This window comes from Silurus aristotelis, assembly GCF_946808225.1.
Source record: "Silurus aristotelis genome assembly, chromosome: 6".
NCBI lineage: Eukaryota > Metazoa > Chordata > Actinopteri > Siluriformes > Siluridae > Silurus > Silurus aristotelis.
Genome location: NC_139579.1, coordinates 5,713,881 through 5,733,917, shown reverse-complemented (window position 1 = coordinate 5,733,917; position 20,037 = coordinate 5,713,881). Strand labels below are relative to the sequence as shown.

At 37.9% G+C, this 20,037-nt stretch overlaps 1 protein-coding gene across 2 annotated transcripts in view; it reads left to right on the top strand.

Moving 5' to 3' along the window:
• Positions 1-20,037, top strand: part of grin2da (glutamate receptor, ionotropic, N-methyl D-aspartate 2D, a) — a 67,972-nt gene that overhangs the window by 25,686 nt on the left and 22,249 nt on the right. For both annotated transcript variants that reach the window (XM_083544234.1, XM_083544233.1), the window contains exons 4-6: positions 914-1,242; positions 12,911-13,025; positions 13,433-13,638. In XM_083544234.1, the coding sequence (XP_083400360.1) occupies positions 914-1,242; positions 12,911-13,025; positions 13,433-13,638 (650 nt within the window). The remainder of the gene's footprint in view (positions 1-913; positions 1,243-12,910; positions 13,026-13,432; positions 13,639-20,037) is intronic.

Below are 20,037 nucleotides of genomic sequence, written 5' to 3'. Positions count from 1 at the left end.
CAATGTGTAAGTGGTAAATCATTTCTTCTTATGTATATGTGAAGCCTACAAATTTAGATGTTTCACATTAAGTTTGAAAGTCTGTACATTTGAATTTCATCTTAGGTAAACCTGATACCTTCATTTAAAAGTTGATTTCATAAGTAATGAGGTGAGTTCAACAGATTGGTTCTTTCAATGTGCAGGTGTGTGGACTGGAGAAAGCTGGAAGCCCAGAATTTAAAACTAAATCTAGAACTCATTATTTATGCAAACACTGAGGCTTTTGGTGTTTCTGAGTAAGCATTTAGCTTACATTTAGCAAGTGTTCTTTTATCTGAGAATGTCAGTTCAGGATAAGACTTTAGCAGGAAGAGTCCTTCAGCAACTACATATATTAAAGGCAAAGGTACATATAAAGGAAATACATAGAAGGGTTGCAGTGCATTGGATGTATTCACCTTTCTGGAAGGTGAATACATCTGTGCATTTAGAGGTGCAATACCAGTGGAAAAATATCAGAGCATCAGATATAGTCTGATTAGTCATCCTCATTATTTATGTTTTTTTTAACTAATGGATTAGCACATGTTTTAGGTGCACCATGAGTCTAACTGTATAAGCCTAAATGCTTTTGCCCCTACAGTGAGTGGTCTGGTGGCTCTTTCATTCTGGGTGCTCATTTTGCTGGCATGCTTTGTGTCTGCTTATCCATATACATGGAATAATTACTGCAAATCCATACAAATCGAAGCAGTGCTGTTTTAAGCCCCTACCCCAAATGTAACAATTATTTCCTGTTTTTATTTTTTATTTTTTGGAAAACCAATGCAGAGAATTAGACATTTTGAAAATCACTATACAATAAGTAGGTTCATTTCTTGCATTCACAACGCATTACTTATCACGCTGTTTTTTCTCTTTCCATAAATAGGTACGGCTCCTGTACTGCTCACATGAAGAAGCGGAGCAGATTTTTAAGGCAGCATGGCTCTCAGGCCAGGCTACCCCATCACACATGTGGTTTGCTGTGGGCCCAGCCCTTTCCGGACTTGGAGTGGAAGGCCTGCCTAAGGCGTTGTTTACTGTGCGGCCTCAGGGATGGCGAGATGAGCCACGCCGTCGCATTGCTAAAGGAGTTTCTGTTCTAACGCACGGGGCCATGGCACTAAGAAGGGAGTATGGTGGAGCTAGGGGGACAGGCTTTGCCGGAAACTGCATGACTGATGGAAACCAGACACAAAGGATACCTGACAGAATAAGGTAAAAATAGCATGGGATCACAAATCCAATCACAAATCAAATATCATATATTGTAGTTTGTCCTGTTGTAATATCTGCTGACTTTTACATTTAATCCTAACTAAAGATGACGAGTTCCACAGTTCTAGTTCTGGTAGTGTGCTCGGGTTGTGTTTTTCGGACACTTACTTCCGCTTCTTGATCATTTTAATGAGAATATTAAGCCATAGCAAGCAATTCCAGAATTAAAGGGTAAGGAAAGAGTTTCTAGAATTTAGGATATTTTTTTCCTTTATACTTGTTCACTGATTAACATTACCTCAGCTACATATAAAATAAACAAAATATTAAGGTCTGACATGTTATTGGCTTCTGAAACAATACAGAAATTGATATAAAACCTGTTTAAAATTAAATTAATCAATAAGTTGAGTACTACTATTGTGAGTAGCATTTAGGGAATAATATATAAGGAATTTTAAAACATTATCACTGAATGCTTATACAGTGGTACCTTGACCTAGGAGTTTAATTCGTTCCGTGGACGAGCTGGTATCTCAATTTGCTCGCACATCAAATCACTCATCCTTAAAATGGCATTAATCCGTTCCAAACCCTCAAAATGACACCCTGTTTTTATGTTTCATGTTATTAAATAGGGAAAAGACATTTCTAAATAACAAATCTTGTATAAAAACATAATAGAAAGAGTATGTAAAGATATAATAAGGTTTTATTCAGTGTATTTACCTTGAAGATGAGACGACTTGAGCCTACGAAGACGCTGGCGGAGGGGGGCGGAGGGGGGGTGGAGGCGATAAGCGTTTTTTTGCTACTCTCTCTACTCCTGTACACTACGTATCCCTAAACTTTACATTTTTTACTTGTCTACTTGTTTGCTTATCTTAATTTTCATCACAATCTTCACTTTCTAGCTTCGCTTCGCCATCTAGCAGCGGCATCTCGAGCTCGTACATCAATTTTTTGCTCGCGTAACAAAGCAAAAAATCGACCGAAAATCGTACCTCGGAAAACTCGTACAATATTGCACCCGTAGGTCAAGTTACCACTGTATTTAATTAAGGAGGATACTTATAACCGTGTTTTGCAATAATAAATAATAATTGCTTGATATTTGTCAGACAATACTTTAAAGTGGCCAGAAAAGCAGAATTGTTTTGGGGTTTTTTTGTTTATGTTTTTTTCTTCTTCGTTTTTTAGTGTTATTGACACCATGGCTGAAATTAATTTTATTTATTTTGATGTATTTTATTTTCTAAGATAACATTTATTCATATCTGATATTCACTCTAGAACCATATAGGTCTACATTAGCTCTACAGTATTAGTGTCGGTTGCAGTAATCACTAGTTTGCAGCAAATGTGATTTTTTTGGTGTATTTTTGGCTGTGCATCTTCCTGCACATTATTTTTTCTAACTGCTGCTTGCTTGAGAAAATTTCTTTTTTGTATTTTATTCATTTGGAAGAGAGGGAATTTGTATGAATTTGTGGCTCTATGACAGGCAATTCTCAGAAGTGTTTAATCAACACTTGGAGTTCCTCGGTAATGGAATATGTTGCTTCCTCAGGCTTAGGGAGAATATTTTTTTACACTGCTTGCCCTTAAACGCTTTACTGTTTATCATATTTAGCTGGTTTACTTAGCTCCTGTCAAGTGTGTTGATGTGGCAGAGGTGTAATGTGTATTCAATGTTTTTGGTTATATGTAAATTAGAAAGTTGATTAGTTGATTAGAAAATTGACTTCCTTTTTTAAAAAATGTAATATGAAATCAAATGACTTCCTGACTTCCTTTTTTAAAAATGTTTAATATAATAGGAGCAATTTCTTAGGGACTACGAAACACACCAGTTGGTGAGGAAAGTAATATATTACAAGGATATATTAGGCATGTGAAAAGTTAGGTGTCAAAGTTGATATATTGGAAGCTGAAAATGGGCATTAGGATATATGACTTAGCCATGGTTAGATAACTGGACCAGAGAATCTCTAAAATTGCCAATCTTGCATGGTGTTCCCGAGATGTAGTATTTAGTACCTAACAAAAGTTGTCTAAGGAAGAACAGTATTGTTGCAACATTGCTGCAGCCCAAGTTGTTGCAGACATTGTTGCATGACCCTTTGGACAGTTTACTGGTTTGTTTATTTTCGGACTTCTGGGGGGGCTGCTCTGATTCCCATCCACCATCACAAATGCCTTCAATGAGCATTCCTTCAGAAATGGACTATGAAGCAATGAAACTTCTGATGCTTCTCATTTTCTATTACATTATTTTATGTGTTACCTGTGGAAGAGAAGACAGCAGGATGCACTATGAGAAGAAGCAATTTAAGTTCGAAACTGACGAACCACAAATAAATCTGTGTTTAAACCATCCTTGTCAGTGTGTCACCAGAAAATGCTGATCTGACTGAAGTAAGGATATGGAAAGGCTCCTCTATTTGCACTGTTTTACATTAAAACCAGGCCTCAGCTGGGTTTGAGAAGCAAGGAACTTGTTTTCATGCAGACAAAATTATATTTTGCAGCACCATAAAATAGTGAACGTAAAGGCTTCATTTGCAGACACCCAACAGTGCATGGAACACATTGTCTAAATAGAAAGTATTAGTGTATCCTAATAGTGTTTATTTTGTTTATCAGGTAAAAATCCTTGGTCTGTATTAAAGCATTGGACCAGACTGTGTTACTGCAACTTTTTAAGGAATACTGCATGTACTATACTCAAGGAAGGCTAAAGGCAATTATTATTTACATTTACATTTGCGGTATTTTGCAGATGCCCTTGTCCAGAGCGAGTCTCTATCAATGAATAAATCTACACTGGTATGCAAGATTACAATTTAAGATAAATCAGCCTACAGCTCTGTTGAGATTATTATTATTTCTTCAAACAAAGCAAACTTGGGCTTTTTGGATCATTCGCAGTAGACAAATAGCGTTCAGACTGAACAAGCACCTTGGCAGCCTGTTTGGACAGAAAATTTTCGAATCCTTCGAATATTCAGTCAGTTTCTGAGGGAGGACATCATGTTTTGCTTCAGAATGTAACAGTACATGTTGGAATCCATCTTTCCCTCAATGAACCGCAGCTCCCCAGTAGCAGCAGCATTCATGCAGCCACAGACCATGACGCTACCACCACCATGCTTGACTGTAGGCAAGACAATTTCCTTGGTACTCCTTACCAGGGTGTTGCCACACATGCTGGACACTATCTGAGCCAAATAGGTTTATCTTAGTCTTATCAGGCCAAATTGTATGCTTTTAAACAGGTTCTCTTCAGCAAACTGTTTGCGGCCTTTCTTGTAAGCCAGCTTCAGAAGAGGCTTCCTTCTGGGACGGCCATGCACTTGACATGACTTTCCACTTTTGCATCCTCTAAAGCAATGCTGGCAGCACTCATGGATCTTTTTTTTGAAGACAGCTTCTGTAGCTGACACACAGCATGAGGACTCAACTTGACTATCGCAAGGTCTCTTCCAAGTGGAAACCGTCTTGGAAAATCTCTGTATGATCCTGACCACTGTACTGTAACTCAGGTTCAGGGTGTTACTGATCTTCTTATAGCCTTCGTCCATCTTGTGGAGAGCAACAATTCTAATTCTCCAATCCTCAAAGTGAGTACCAAAAAAAAGCAAAGCACCAAATTTTAACTGCTCTGTTACAAGATATACAAATTTGAATGGTCCTGCCAAGCAGACATAAACGTGATGTAGGACGTGTGTCTTTGCATGTTTACACGACAATCCGCTGTAATCACACGAAAATCCGCTGTAATCACGTAGGGTGTACTCACTTTTGTTGGCAGCTATTTTAACAATTATGGCTGTATGTCAAATATTTTCAGAGGACAGGTTTCATTTCTATTGTAATGTCCCTTGAAAAGATACACTTAAATGGTTGTTGAAATGTGAGGGGTGTACTCACTTTTGTGAGATACTGTAAGTAAGCAGTGCATATACACTGTGGGGCCATAACACCCGGCTCATGGAAATGAATCCAGCATCATTAAAGCTAAAATAGAAAATTGAGCCTGATCTAATGGCCCAGTGAAATACATACCAGTTGATTTGAAGGAACTCTTAAAAGGGCACTATGGCACATTTGGCCTGGCAGTTTCAGTAGCTCATGGTTCACACCACCTACACTCCAATAATAACTATTTTATTTAATTTGTATTTTATCTGTCATCAGTTACAATATCTTACAATAGGATTATAGCGAACCATGTAGAAAAGCATTTCTCTGCTTTTTTTGTAGTCAATAATTGTCCGAAACAGCTTACATTTGCGCACTATTGGTGTTCATCTCATCTCATTCTGTTGATTCTGCTGAGAAGAAATGAGTGCTGCTAGTCCTACAGGTAGAGCGATGACAGGATGATGTCCACATTACTTTGTTCTCTGAGCAGCTCCCTGGTTTCAAGACCAGGAAAAAAATCTCTGCAGTATGGCACTTAGAGAACACTGCAGACCCAGGGTTTTCAAAACAAATCACGTTGCAGTTTTCCAGCTTGCATTTCTGCTTGGCTTTGGCTTTGCTCTGCTTACAGCCACACACACACACACACACACACACACACACACACACACACACACACACACACACACACACACACACACACACACACACACACACACACACATACATATGCTCAGCTCACTGCTATGTGAACGTGAGAGAAAGTGAATGGCATGCCCCACCAGCTACAGAGAAAAGCTGTTCTGATTGGTTATTTCAGCATCACAAGTAATTACAACAATTTCATTCATTCATTCATTCATTCATTCATTCATTCATTTATTCATTAATTCATTCTGCCCTAAATTAACTATTCAACTGTGTCACTGCACCATCTTCCAACCTGCACTAATGGTTCGGATTCCATAGATATGTAAAATGCTAATTGAATGGTTTGGTTTTGCCAGTCGTTTGGTCATTTTACGCCAATGCCTTCAGTGGTGTCCTACCTGAATCAATCTACATCTTAATACGATCATTATGACACCACGACTATAGAAACCATTAATATTATACAGAAATGCAGTGTTGAGCGCTGCATCGCAGACAAGTATCTTATATAGTGTGAATGAATGCCATTACTAAAGCAAGAAACCCAATAAAGACATTTCAACAAGTCTCCTTTCACTGCAGCCACAGCTGCATCATCTCTAGCAAAAGCATCGATATTAACCTCATAAAATGACCGTAAGCGTTCTGTGCATTTTTGTACATTTTTTTTTCCTGCCATTATTGTTTTTCTGGGAATTTGAAATAAAGACAAATTGTCTGTTTTTGTGCAAATTCTACAGGAAAGAAAATGCAAAAGTGTTAATGGTTCATGGTAAAGCTTAACGATTTGACCTTTCCTCGCGATGTGCCGCTTTTCTTAAAAAGTCCGTCTTGTAAATGGCCTTGTAAGTTGTTTCTGTGACCAAATAGATTTCTTCTCCCCTGTCAGTCATTGTGTAATGGAAAAACATTATTAAACCCACATGAACATATTTGAAATTTTGTGCAGTTTGCCTCAGAGGCGTTTTGCGAACTGTGATTAGTGCGCTCTCTGACCATCAATCAAACGATGTGAAAATGCTGATGGGATTAGACGCCGTCTAGACTACTGGGAATACTTTAATATATATTCCCAGTAGTCTAGTTTCTCCATTTCATAGCGTTTCTCTTGGGTGTAAATTTAGGTTGGTGTCTCTATCCAATTATCAAATCAGGTCTGCCATAAGGCCTTCAGAGTCAGCACCATGTTGCTTGAAGTTGTTGCTTTAACCAATCAGACTGCAATTTGACCACTCCGAGGCCCTCTAGAAGGCGTCTAATCCTATCAGCATTTTCACTTTGTTTGATTGGATGGTCAGAAAGTGCACACAGTTTGCAAAATGCCTCTAAAAGAATTTAGGCCAGCAGAGAAGGCCTTGCTGGCTCTGATGGCCCACCACTGGTTTTTGCATGTGCTCTATGAGCACAAATGTTTCCGTCATAGCCTTTTTCTCTGTTTCTGTCTCTTTTTCACTTCTTTACCTATCACTGTTTTGTATTCCTAGTCCTACCATGTCCATCTGTCTGTTTTTTTTATCTTCTTGTTTTTTCATTCAGTGCCATCTGCCTTCCTCTCATCCTCACTGCTGCATGATATTTGATCTTAAATATTTTTCTTTCTACTCCGTTTCTCTTTGTGTCTCATGCATGTGCTGTCTCTTTTTTTTCTTTCTTGGCCTCCCCCATTGACTTTTCTCTTATCAGATTTGAATTGTGTCTCCTCCCTTCATTTCTCTTTTGCTCACATCTCTGCCTCACAGGCAACACTAAAAGGGGCACACGCTCGTTGTCACTTTGCATGCAAATAAGATAATTGGTTACAGTGAGAGAATGCACTGGGAAATATCACATACTGTCACCAGCCAAGTGCTGCTCCCCCTGGCTGTCTCAGATGTGTCATCATGCATGCAAATGCACTCTGATTTCCCCTAAAAGTGAAGCATGTTTTACAAAACGACAACCAACTAGCACCGTCAGATGCATCACCAACCTCCCCAAGCTCCCCATCAACCATGTAACTGTTCCAGGTCAAGCACTATTCAGTTCAGTTCAATTCAATTTTATTTGTATAGCGCTTTCACACAATGGACATTCTCTCAAAGCAGTTTTACAGCAATAGAGTGGTTAGAAAATGAATATGTTTGTTTCTTTTAATTGTAAGTTTATACCTCATAAGCAAACCAGTGGCTGTGGCAAAAGGAAAAACTCCCCGAGATGGCATGTGGAAGAAACCTTGCGAGGAACCAGACTTAAAAGGGAACCAATCTTCATCTGAACGGCACCGAATGTACATTTATTACAGTTCCATCACCGTTTCCTTGTGTAGATGTTATTAGCTGAACTAGTTATGAGTGACCTGAAAAAAATCTTGTAAATAGATAAGTATAAAGGTGGATTGCTCTTGAATGTTGTTAATCTTTAAAAAATATTATTTCTTTTTTTTTTTTTTTTTTTTTGCAAAACCATCCTTTGTGGGATTTTAGCATTTGTGGCATCATGGGACCTATATTTATTTGCAACTATTTTTTTTTGCACCAAAATCGTAAAATATGCTGAAAGAAATTCATCCAATTTTTGTATTCAGCCTGTATATATTGGGACAAAATAGCATGTCTTCGTCTTACATTACAACTCGGGTTCTCTTTTCAAAACAAGGAAAATGTCACCAATGTCACCCAGTCGAGGATGGGTTGCATTTTGAGTCTGGTTTCCCTTAAGGTTTTCATTTCATTGTCACTGGTTTGCTCATTAGAGATAAAATTATAGGGACTAATGTATGAATTTTAATATTAATTCTTAATCTTGTCATATAATGAGGCAAACACAGAGAACATAAGCAAATGCGGAAAACATTTTATATTTAATAATTAATATATAAAACCATACAAACACTGATAAAATGAAACCTAAGAACCAAACAATGGACAACAGCAATGTCATTTTTTATTATTTTTATCATTTTCATTTTCATTTTTCATCATGTCATTACATATACATTAATGTATATATAATAAATATTATATTATTATATATAATAATATATCATACATTAATCTCAACTTGATCACACATTTCTATCTGTTATGAAATGTACCTTAAATGAATATTTCTCCAGTTTTCAATACTTTAATCAACATGTGCATGGACAAATATGGATGCTTTATGCAAATGTATGTTAATTATTAGTGAAATCGATCTCAACATACAGCATGAAGCCAAAATATACACGTAAGTGTTTTAACGTTATTATGGTGTTTTAAATTATGTTAATCATCAGGACACCAAACTGAACTTTTTCTTCGTTTGCACCTGGACGGTTTAAATTGCCGGTTGTGTGAATCATGGTGGATTTTGGTTCTTGATTTGAGACCAAAAAATAGATTTTGGTGCAGTTGATTAATTTTTATATATAAAGAAAGGCAGTCGTGAATAAATGTGTGTTGCGTTAAAGGTTTGAATTTTACCTCAGTTATATTTATTTATGTATATTTATTATAAAAATGGTCAAACCGCAACAGGTGCTGCCTTAATCGTGCGTTAATAAAAATAGTGGTGTAAAAACTTGTGGGCCCTTGAGCAAGGCCCTTAACCCTCTATGCTCTGGGGGTCCCTTAAGAGGGAAATATCAAGGTCCGTGACGTGGGGCCACCTTCCCGTGGGCTCACCACCTGCAGGAGGGACCGTAAGGGACGGTGCTGTGAGGATTGGGCAGCAGTCGAAGGCGGGGGCCTGCTTAGACTGCTGCCCCCGCGACCCGAATTACGGATAAGTGGGAGAAAATGAATGAATGAATTTAATCAAATGAACGTAGCATTCAAGAGTAAGATTTCAATCCCGGACTATCAAATTACGTATGATTCTTGTTTTAACGCTCCATTAGCCACACGCGGCTGTCAACAGTATGCAAGCGTGAACAGGTGCTTTTTCTTTCACTCGCTTTCGGCTCCAATCAAAGGCTTGATAGCCTCAGGCTGCAGAAATAATGGTAGTGTGCAGTTTTTGCACACACTGATGCTATAGCTTCATTTCCAGTGGAGAATGTTTTGTGTACCCACCAGCGTTCACTGTGATAGTGCTGAAAATGCACTAAGCCCTTATACAAATGTAAAAACAAGATAACTAAGTAGAGTGCTAAAAGTATTAAGAGTATACACAGTGGTATTGAAGAAACACTGAGACTCTGAGGCACTATTTTTTTTTCCTTGTCTCAGTCTCTTACACAACAGTATGTTAATGGAGAAGCTGCTGATCTCTAAATCTCCCAAACCAATGCTGCTTCATTAGAAACATTTAAGCCCTTTAAGGGTTTCTGATGGATGAACAGCCATTGTTGCCCTCTGCTACTTCACCTTTGTGTTTTTTGCCCCTCTGTCATCAATCTCTGCTCTCGGCTATTTCCCACACTGTCGCTTTGTCACTTTTGTTTTGCGTTAGCCATGCCCATGTTTAGCTCAGCTGAATGTGGTAGCTCTCTACTCATCTCACGATCCACCAAAAACTACATATACCATTATTTTTCTTTAGCGTATAAGAAGCCTGCCAGTGTCTCTTTTCCCATATCCGCACAAATATGCAAACACCCACATTATAGTCACGGAGAAAGCCTTCCATCCATCCATCCTTTATTTTCAACTGATCGCTATTTGTCTCCAAAGCCACTTTGCACTCGTTTTTTTTTTCCCCCAGCATCATAGCTATGCGTCCTGATTCTTGTTCACACATGTTCCTCAAGTATATTAGCGGAACACATGTAATGTCACTGGTTGTGTCGCTATGACAACATGGCAGGGGGTGATAGCGAGTCAGAGAGGAAAAGATGGGAAGAGAGATTGAAAAAGAGACACTTCACAGGTTTTTTTCCCCTATTTGAACTGCATTAGAATAGGAGAGGAATATAAGCGTATACTGTGATTGAGGTGAAAATTGTACAATACTTAAACACAAATATGTGTGAGTATGTGTTTGTGTGTGTAGGGTGTGTTTTAAAGAGAGATGTGGATTACAGGGAAATGTGTGAGACATGCAACATTTAAACAATAGAATTTTTTCTATATGTTGACAATAAACAATTGGTGTTGCAGCTCATGAACTGGCCTTCAAAACATCACCTTCTCTTTACTCCTCGTTCAGACAGTATACAAAATACAAACAGAACAGGCGCCATCAGAATCTATATAATGCCGTTCCTTGAAGTAAAAAAATTAATCCGAGTTTGAAATCGCATTCAAATAGGACCAGACATCAATAATACAGTCGGGTGGAAGAAAAGTAAGAACGACGTCACAAAATGAATATTAAATAAACCTACGACGAATTGTTGTTAATGAAGACGGCTTGTGATTGGGAGAGGAGGAGCATTTAATATTTTTTCCCTTTTTTTATTCATAAGGATCCCAAGTTGCTCATTCTCTGCATTTCAGCACAGCTTAAAGGTCTTGTTGTCATAGCGACTCAGTGAGAAAAATATCCAAAGTATCCTAAGAGCTCCAACCAGTGGAATACTGAAAAATGAGGCAGTGGTGATGATGAATTACAACCTATGTGTAATAAACATGAATTTTAACTCATTTTCTAATCCCTTACATATATCCGTATTAAGGACTGAGATGGATTGTTGAGTATGAAATTATAGTGGGGTAATTCATTCGTACAAACTGAAGTGTTTGACATCTAAGTTGCCTAGTATTACTATTACAAAATATACGTGGTTTGGTTTAAAAGAATAATGTTATAAATGGCGAATACTGGTGGAGGTGGCTTGAATAATGTGTGTGGAAAAATACCAATTCCGCCATTTATTATACAAAATAACACTTTTTAAAGGAAAGTGTGGGATAATAAATGGCGGAGTTGTGATTTTTAATCTTAGAACCAGAAAGAATTGCATCAGGTGGGAGAATATGAATGTGAACGCTGCCACTTTTGGTGTTTAGTAAATAGCAAAAAAAATCTTGCCTCTGGTACCATAATGTGTTGCAATGTTAAATCCTTTCTAATACAATCTTTATGAAATGATCTCGTCATAAGGCATTAAGTCATATTTAAAAAAAAATAAACAACCAAACGACACCCGTTAGCTACATTATTATCTCTAAATCCTCTCCTTATAACTTTACTTTTGGTGTTAAGGCAAACTTTAGCTCTTAGCCATTGGGTAATTTTTTTAGCGCTCCATTCGGTAATAGCCACAGAGGGAAGCATCATGCTACTGAGAACATGTTGAGTGCAGTTGCAGGTTGGCATGCTGTTAAAAGCTTGGAATAAATTTCACGCCGGTTGAGATGGTGCACTTATTCCAATCATTAGCCCTGTTTCATAGCATTTCAACCTGCAACACGAATTTCATTATAAGCAGTCTATTGCTGTAATTAAGCATTTTTGAAGATGTATTCACCTAGATAGCTAGACTTCTTGGTTTCCACTCTCAACTCGTCACGACTAATCTAGATTTAGATGAATTATCGTCATTCATGTGCTACACAGACAATTACTTTTTAAGTCTATTAAACAGTTATATATACTAAAGTCTACTCATAAAATATGCAGATATAAAAATTGACAAGTTTGATACAAACAAATGCATATGTGTAATTTTCTAGGGTTACTTGTCAAATTATTAATTCATTCATTCATTCATTTATTTGTTCATTCATTTCAATCAAAATAATCTTGATTCATCTCTTGGTGCCTTTATTTGTTCACTAATTCACACTGTCATATATATTGAGTGCCAAGTCTCTCCTGTTCACATTTCTTGTGATATTTTATATAAAAAGACCCTGAAGCTTTCAGTGCAAAACACACACACACACACACACACACACACACACACACACACACACACACACACACACACACACGCGCGCACGCACACACACACGCACACACACACACATGCACACACACACGCACACAATAACCCATTTGGAAAGAGAAATAATAGAACTCATATCTCTCACTCTCTTTATCTCTGTCAGCTCACGCTCTCCTCTCAGTTCTCCTCTTTCCCACTTTTCAATTCTTTATCGCTCTCCTCTGTAATTTCTTTCTTTGCTCACTCTATCATTCACCCTCTCTTTCTGCACTCCTCTCTCTTTTGTTCCTCTTTCAGATACTTCAGTAACATCACTCTGTCGGGACGAGACTACTCCTTTAATGATGATGGCTATTTAGCCAATCCACTGGTGGATGTAATCTCCTACACTGCAGGTCGTGGCTGGGAGGAGGTGAGGCCAAGCCTTGATGATGCATCATTTCTCCATTCATACAGTCACTGAGTTATTTATTCATCTTTTACATTCATTCTTTTAGTCAGTTGTTTAGTCAAAATAATGTTATTTAGTATATCAGTGTAACATTTGGCCTGCATCCAAGCTAAATGGGAAACAGCAGCATTAACATGCCAGGGCTAGCCAGCAATTTATATTCACATTGGCATGAAAACAGAACCCCAAGACTCAAGTATCCAAAACGATTTTTACAGAGTACATTTATTGATTGTCAAAATTAAAGTCTGTTAAAATTCCTATCACGTCCTTAATGGATGATTTCCACATTTAACAGGATTATCAATAATAGGCTGAGGAAAAATGCCTTAATATGAGTAGAATGAGTAACATTCGGTCGTATGTAGGTGGGCTGGTGGGAGAATGGCGTGCTGCGTCTGCGATACCCGCCCTGGTCACGTTACGGCCCGTTCCTCAAACCGCTCGATGACAGTCAACACCTGCGGGTAGTCACTCTGGAGGAGAGGCCCTTTGTCATTGTGGAGCCAGCTGACCCTGGAACTGGCTCGTGCATCCGGGACTCTGTGCCGTGCCGTCTACCCCTTAACACCAGGTCAGAGGCTCGTTTCATTTCTCTCTTCTGTTTATAAAAAATGTGACCCACTTTATATATTTATTTTGTAAAAGTAAGAACAATGATAAAAAGGTTGACAGGACAGTAGTAAATTCAAGGCAAATGTCCTTGTTATAACTTTAACTAATGCTACTCTACACTACAGACCTTAATCTCATTGGAAAGGAAAGAGTTTTATGAAATAATATGCATCTCACAAGCACACACACACACACACACACACACACACACACACACACACACACATACACACGGAGAATAATGGGGGGTTTCCCAGTACTCTAACACTGAAGTCTCTTTAGTGACTGATGAAATTACTTTAGATTTATTAAGCCATACATCCTGATCCACTGGTACTAGACAGTAGTAAAAATGTGTTTTTCTAACATGAAACTTCTGTGTTTTTTTTTTTAAACAAACCAATATTAGTATCATTCAGATTACAATTGTGCATTAAAAAATGTGACAGTGTATATAACTATTTAATTTATCAATCACAGTTTGCTAAAGAGATTTGCAGATGTTATAGATATATGCATTTTCTACCCATATAAACCATATCTTCATGGAGTGCACAAAAACATTGTCCTGTTGGACTAAGGTTGGGTTTTCCCAACATCCTGATTTTCAAAAACATCCTATATTATAGTGTGCAGTTTGGGGAAAACCACATATGGCTGAAAATCAGGTGTCATAAATTCCTTTGTCCATATATGGTATTTTCTGTTTCATCTGTGATTAGATTTTTAACATTGTGTCTAATGAAACATAGAAACTTCAATTATGGATACACACATTTTATTTTTGATGCCAACAGTTTAAAATTTTACTCATGCAGAAAGTTATATATTCAATTCAGTTCAATTCGATTTAGTTAATTAATTCAATTTCATTTCATTTCATCTTCTCCCGCTTATCCGTAATTCGGGTCGCGGGGGCAGCAGTCTAAGCAGATTCCCCAGACACTTCTCCGTGTCCAGGGATCGGGCTGTCAAGGCCCCCGCCTTCGACTGCTGCCCAATCCTCCCAGCACCGGTCCCTTACGGTCCCTCCTGCAGGTGGTGAGCCCACGGGAAGGCGGCCCTACGTCGCTCCGACGTCACGGACCTTGATTTATTTTTCTCATAAGGGTCCCCTGTAGCATAGAGGGTTAAGGGCCTTGCTCAAGGGCCCAAGAGTGGCAGCTTGGCGAGACCGGGGCTTGAACCCCCGACCTTCCGATCGGTAACCCAGCGCCTTAACCGCTGGAGCCACCACTCCCCCTTATTAATTAAATTTAGTTCAATTAAATTTTATTTGAATAGCACTTTAAACAATAAACATTGTCACAATGTCACAAAAAGCCGTTTGTCATGTTTTGATTGGCACTCACACTTGAGCTAAGCTGAAGAACATCACTGGAAGATGAGGAGAGATCAGGAAGACCTTCAACGAGCTCAACCCCCCAAAAATGTCGAAACCATTCGGCAATATGTGCATGTTGATCATCTGCAAGCAATCCACATGATCTCACTTCCGTACCCACCTAACTCACCAGATTTGGCTCCGAAGATGAAGATCCAGCTCAAACCTCGCTGTTATGACACCATTGTGGAGATCCAGCACAAATCGCAGAAGGTGCTTGACACGCTTTGAAAAGTAGACTTCCAGGACACATTCCAAGAAGTGGCAGGAACGCTGGGTGCTGTATTGCCGTGCAAGGGGACTATTTTGAAGGTGATCATGTGTAAACAAAGATAAATAAAGTACTTTCCTGTAAACAGAGCTAGTCTTAAAAGTTTTTGATACCACTATGTGTGGGGTTCCGAGAAACTGGAAGTCATTTACTTTACTTTTCTAAAGATCAAAATGCATGTTAGCTAAGTGATTTGTTTCTTATAACATTTTCTTTTTCTCATCCTCGAATCTCTCTTGGTCTTTAGGGATACATTTATTTGAATAAGGTTATAGGGACACATTATGTAGAAAACTGTCCCTTCTGTTGAATGTCCATTGTAGAAAGCGCTATACAAGGAAAGTTGATTGAATGTAACGGAAATTGTTTCCCCTCTAAACAAATAAATAACCGTCACATTTCAAACAAAGCAGTCAGTAACATTTACTTCAGGAAAGGTGTTGTTTGTTAGGTAATCTGCGTGTTAATGTTGATATTTTTTTCTCTGGTACAATAATGTTATTTAATAATGTTACGGTATTCAGCAGACGTGCTTATCCAGAGCGACTAACAGCTGAAGAGTTGAGGGTTAAGAGCCTTGTTTAAGAACCCAGAAGTGGCAGCTTGTTGGATTTGTGATTTAAACTCACAACCTTCCAATAAGAATTCTCACATTTTATCCACTGATCGAACTTCCACATAGTTATAATGGATTTGGGCAGATGTCAATTTACTTTCCACTTACAGGTAAAAACAAATGCGCGTGACAGCACGTCACACAGCGAGTGTGGATTCAAACCCAAATATAACGGAAAACTTATAATGGATGCTTCTTGAAAGCTTTTAGTGTGAATAGGCTTTTAGTAGCCTAATTATGTTGAAGAGGGAATGATATGAATAGTGAACCTCTATGAAACTGGGTTGTAAGATATTAAACAAGACTTCATAAGGCTGAGCTTGAAGTCAGAAATATGTCTGTCTTTGTGCTAAGAGAGGCTTTCTGCAGGCAGTAGCGCACATGGATATTTTAAACATAAATTGGTTTGAAAAGTCCCTCTGCGCCTGTGAAATTTCACATTACTATTAAAAAAATTGTAAGATCAGTGATCAAAGTTAGATTCATTTTAATTTTTATTTTTTTACAGCAGCAAAGCAGGTATAATAAGAAAGTAAGCTAAGCTACTATACTGTCATAAGGTCTATTTCCATGAAGTTTCCCAATGAATGTACATAAACCAAAGCACAAACCTGAAAAAAAAATCCAAACTCAATCCATGAAGTTTGGAAGAACATTGTCAAGAGCAAGAGATTTCTTTTTCTTGCTATTTCCTAATAACAATATATAACCCCAATTTCAAAGTTGGGACACTGTGTAAAATGTAAATAAAAAACAAATACAGTGGAACCTCGGAGCTCGCGGCCTCAGCGCTCGCGACCTCGCATGCTCGCGACTTTCATTCCGGCCCGGCGACTCTCATTCAGATCGGCTCGTGAGCAACCGCGAGCTGCTCAAAACGCTAGTTTTAACATTTCTAATCAAGGTTTATCTCATTAAAATTGTCTAATAATTAAGTGTTATGGAGTGAAATAGTGTTATTTACTCATTTAAATCGACTTCGTATAGTGTTCTTTGGGTTTTTACTGGGTTGAAAGGGGCGTATCAAAAAGTCGCAAAAATTCGGTTCGGTTCCACTGTAAACCTTTATTTTTTCACAAGATAAAATAGAAAATATTTATATAACAGTTTTAAACAAATGTTTAAAACTGAAGAAATTTAACATTTTACTGATAAAAATAAGGAAATTTTTTAATTTACTGGCTGCAAAATGTCAGTTGGTTTGGGGCAACAAAAGGCTTAAAAAGTAAGTGTTACCCAAAAGAAACAGCTGGAGGAACATTTTGCAACTAATTAGGTTAATTAACAACAGGTCAGTAACATGACTGGGGATAAAAAAAAGTACCTTAGAGAGGCAGAGTCTCCATTAAAAGTGAAGATTGGGATTGAGAGGTTCACCAACCTGTAGAAAATTGCGTCTATAAATCATGGGTCAATTTCAGAAAAATATTCCTTCACATAAAACTTTGAATTATTTGATTATTTAATTTAATACCGTACATGATATCATTAAAATATTTTGAGAATCTGGTGAAATCTCTGTTTGCAAGAAACAAGGATGAAAATCAATATTGGATGTCCATGATCTTCTGGCCCTCAGGTGGCATTACATTAATAATAGGTATAATTCTGTAATGGAAATCACTGCATTGGCTCAGAAATACAGTACCTCCAGAATCACTGTCTATAAACATAGTTCACCAATCCATCCACGAATGTAAGTTATATCTCTATCATGAAAAGAAGAAGCCATACGTGAACATGATACAGAAACGATACAATCCTCTCTGGGTCAAAATTAATTTAAAATGGACTGAGGCAAAGTGGATAGCAAATCAAAACTTTCAATTATTAAAGGAAACCAAGGATGCTGCATCCTCAGGACTAAAGAGGATAGGGATCATCCGGTTTGTTAGCAGAGCTCAGTATAAAAACCTGCATCTCTGATGTATGGGAGAGTGATTAATGATTAGTCATTAGTGCCTATAAAATGGGCAGCTTTCACATCTGGAAAGTCACCATTGCTGAAAGGCACATATACTGTTTTTAGCTCAGTAAATGCATCCATCAAGTCTTTTTTCATTGAAGACATTATTTTTCTGCAAGACCATGTTAAACCACATATTGCATCTATTGCAGCATGGCTTCGTAGTAAATGAGTCCAGGTGCTGACACCAATTGAAAACATTTGGCACATCGTGAAAGGAAAAATATGACAAAGACAAGCCAGGACTGTGGAGGAAATAGAATCCTGTATCAGACACAAATGGGACAACATTTCTCTTCCAAAACCCCAGCAACTGGTCTCCTCAGTTCAAAATAAGGAATGAGATTTTGTTTTTTAAATGGTACATTCCCTCAGTTTAAACATTTAATATGTTTTCTATGTCCTATTTGAAAAAAATGGGTTTATGAGATTTGCCAATCATTGAATTTTGTTTTTATTTACATTTCACACAGGGTGCCATCTTTTTTTTTGGAATTCAGGTTGTATACTATTGTAAATGTTTTTGAAGGTCCATTTTATAACAATCCGTTTATATACAGACGTGTACGTGCAAGAGAACATGCACAACCATATGATAATGCCCAAGGCTAAGCTAGGAGAGAAACACAAGCAAGGACAAAAACATCATGACCTGAGGAACAGACACGTGCGTCACAAGAGAACAAAGACACTTACGGAAATCACATTACACTGAATTGATCCTAAATGAACAAATCATGTATCGATGAACACATAATCCTAATAACATGTTAAAATGTGAATTATTTAAGAATGAATTGTCAAGGTGGCCTGCGCTGGCGCATTTTCTGCTTGTAGTTTAGGCTGTCATTTTATTTTTTACTTGGACAGAATTATATTATAAATCTAACTTGGTAGTATTTATTATTAGCTAGATTGTTCTCTGTAAGAATCAGTAGGCTTTGAAAAAAAATAATTAATACAATTTAAAAAAGGAGGTAATTATAAAGAATGAGTCCCCTGAGTCTGCTGATGACCCTGGAGCTGTAAAGTGACAGTGATTTCTTTTCACTGCTGTGATGTTTGTGCAGAGGGCAGAAATAAATACATTTCACATGCTGGAAAAGCAACATGAACAGATGGAAGCTGAATCATATATATATATATATATATATATATATATATATATATATATATATATATATACAGTGAGGAAAATAAGTATTTGAACACCCTGCTATTTTGCAAGTTCTCCCACTTAGAAATCATGGAGGGGTCTGAAATTGTCATCGTAGGTGCATGTCCACTGTGAGAAACATAATCTAAAAGAAAAAATCCAGAAATCACAATATGTGATTTTTAAACTATTTATTTGTATGATACAGCTGCAAATAAGTATTTAAACACCTGTCTATCAGCTAGAATTCTGACCCTCAAAGACCTGTTAGTCTGCCTTTAAAATGTCCACCTCCACTACATTTATTAACCCCAAATTAGATGCACCTGTTTGAGGTCGTTAGCTGCATAAAGAAACCTGTCCACCCCATACAATCAGTAAGAATCCAACGACTAACATGGCCAAGACCAAAGAGCTGTCCAAAGACACTAGAGACAAAATTGTACACCGCCACAAGGCTGGAAAGGGCTACGGGGAAATTGCCAAGCAGCTTGGTGAAAAAAGGTCCACTGTTGGAGCAATCATTAGGAAATAGAAGAAGCTAAACATGACTGTCAATCTCCCTCGGACTGGGGCTCCATGCAAGATCTCACCTCGTGGGGTCTCAATGATCCTAAGTAAGGTGAGAAAACAGCCCAGAACTACACGGGAGGAGCTGGTCAATGACCTGAAAAGAGCTGGGACCACCGTTTCCAAGGTTACTGTTGGTAATACACTAAGACGTCATGGTTTGAAATCATGCATGGCACGAAAGGTTCCCCTGCTTAAACCAGCACATGTCCAGGCACGTCTTAAGTTTGCCAATGACCATTTGGATGATCCAGGGGAGTCATGGGAGGAAGTCATGTGGTCAGATGAGACCAAAATAGAACTTTTGGGTCATAATTCCACTAAACGTGTTTGGAGGAAGAAGAATGATGAGTACCATCCCAAGAACACCATCCCTACTGTAAAGCATGGGGGTG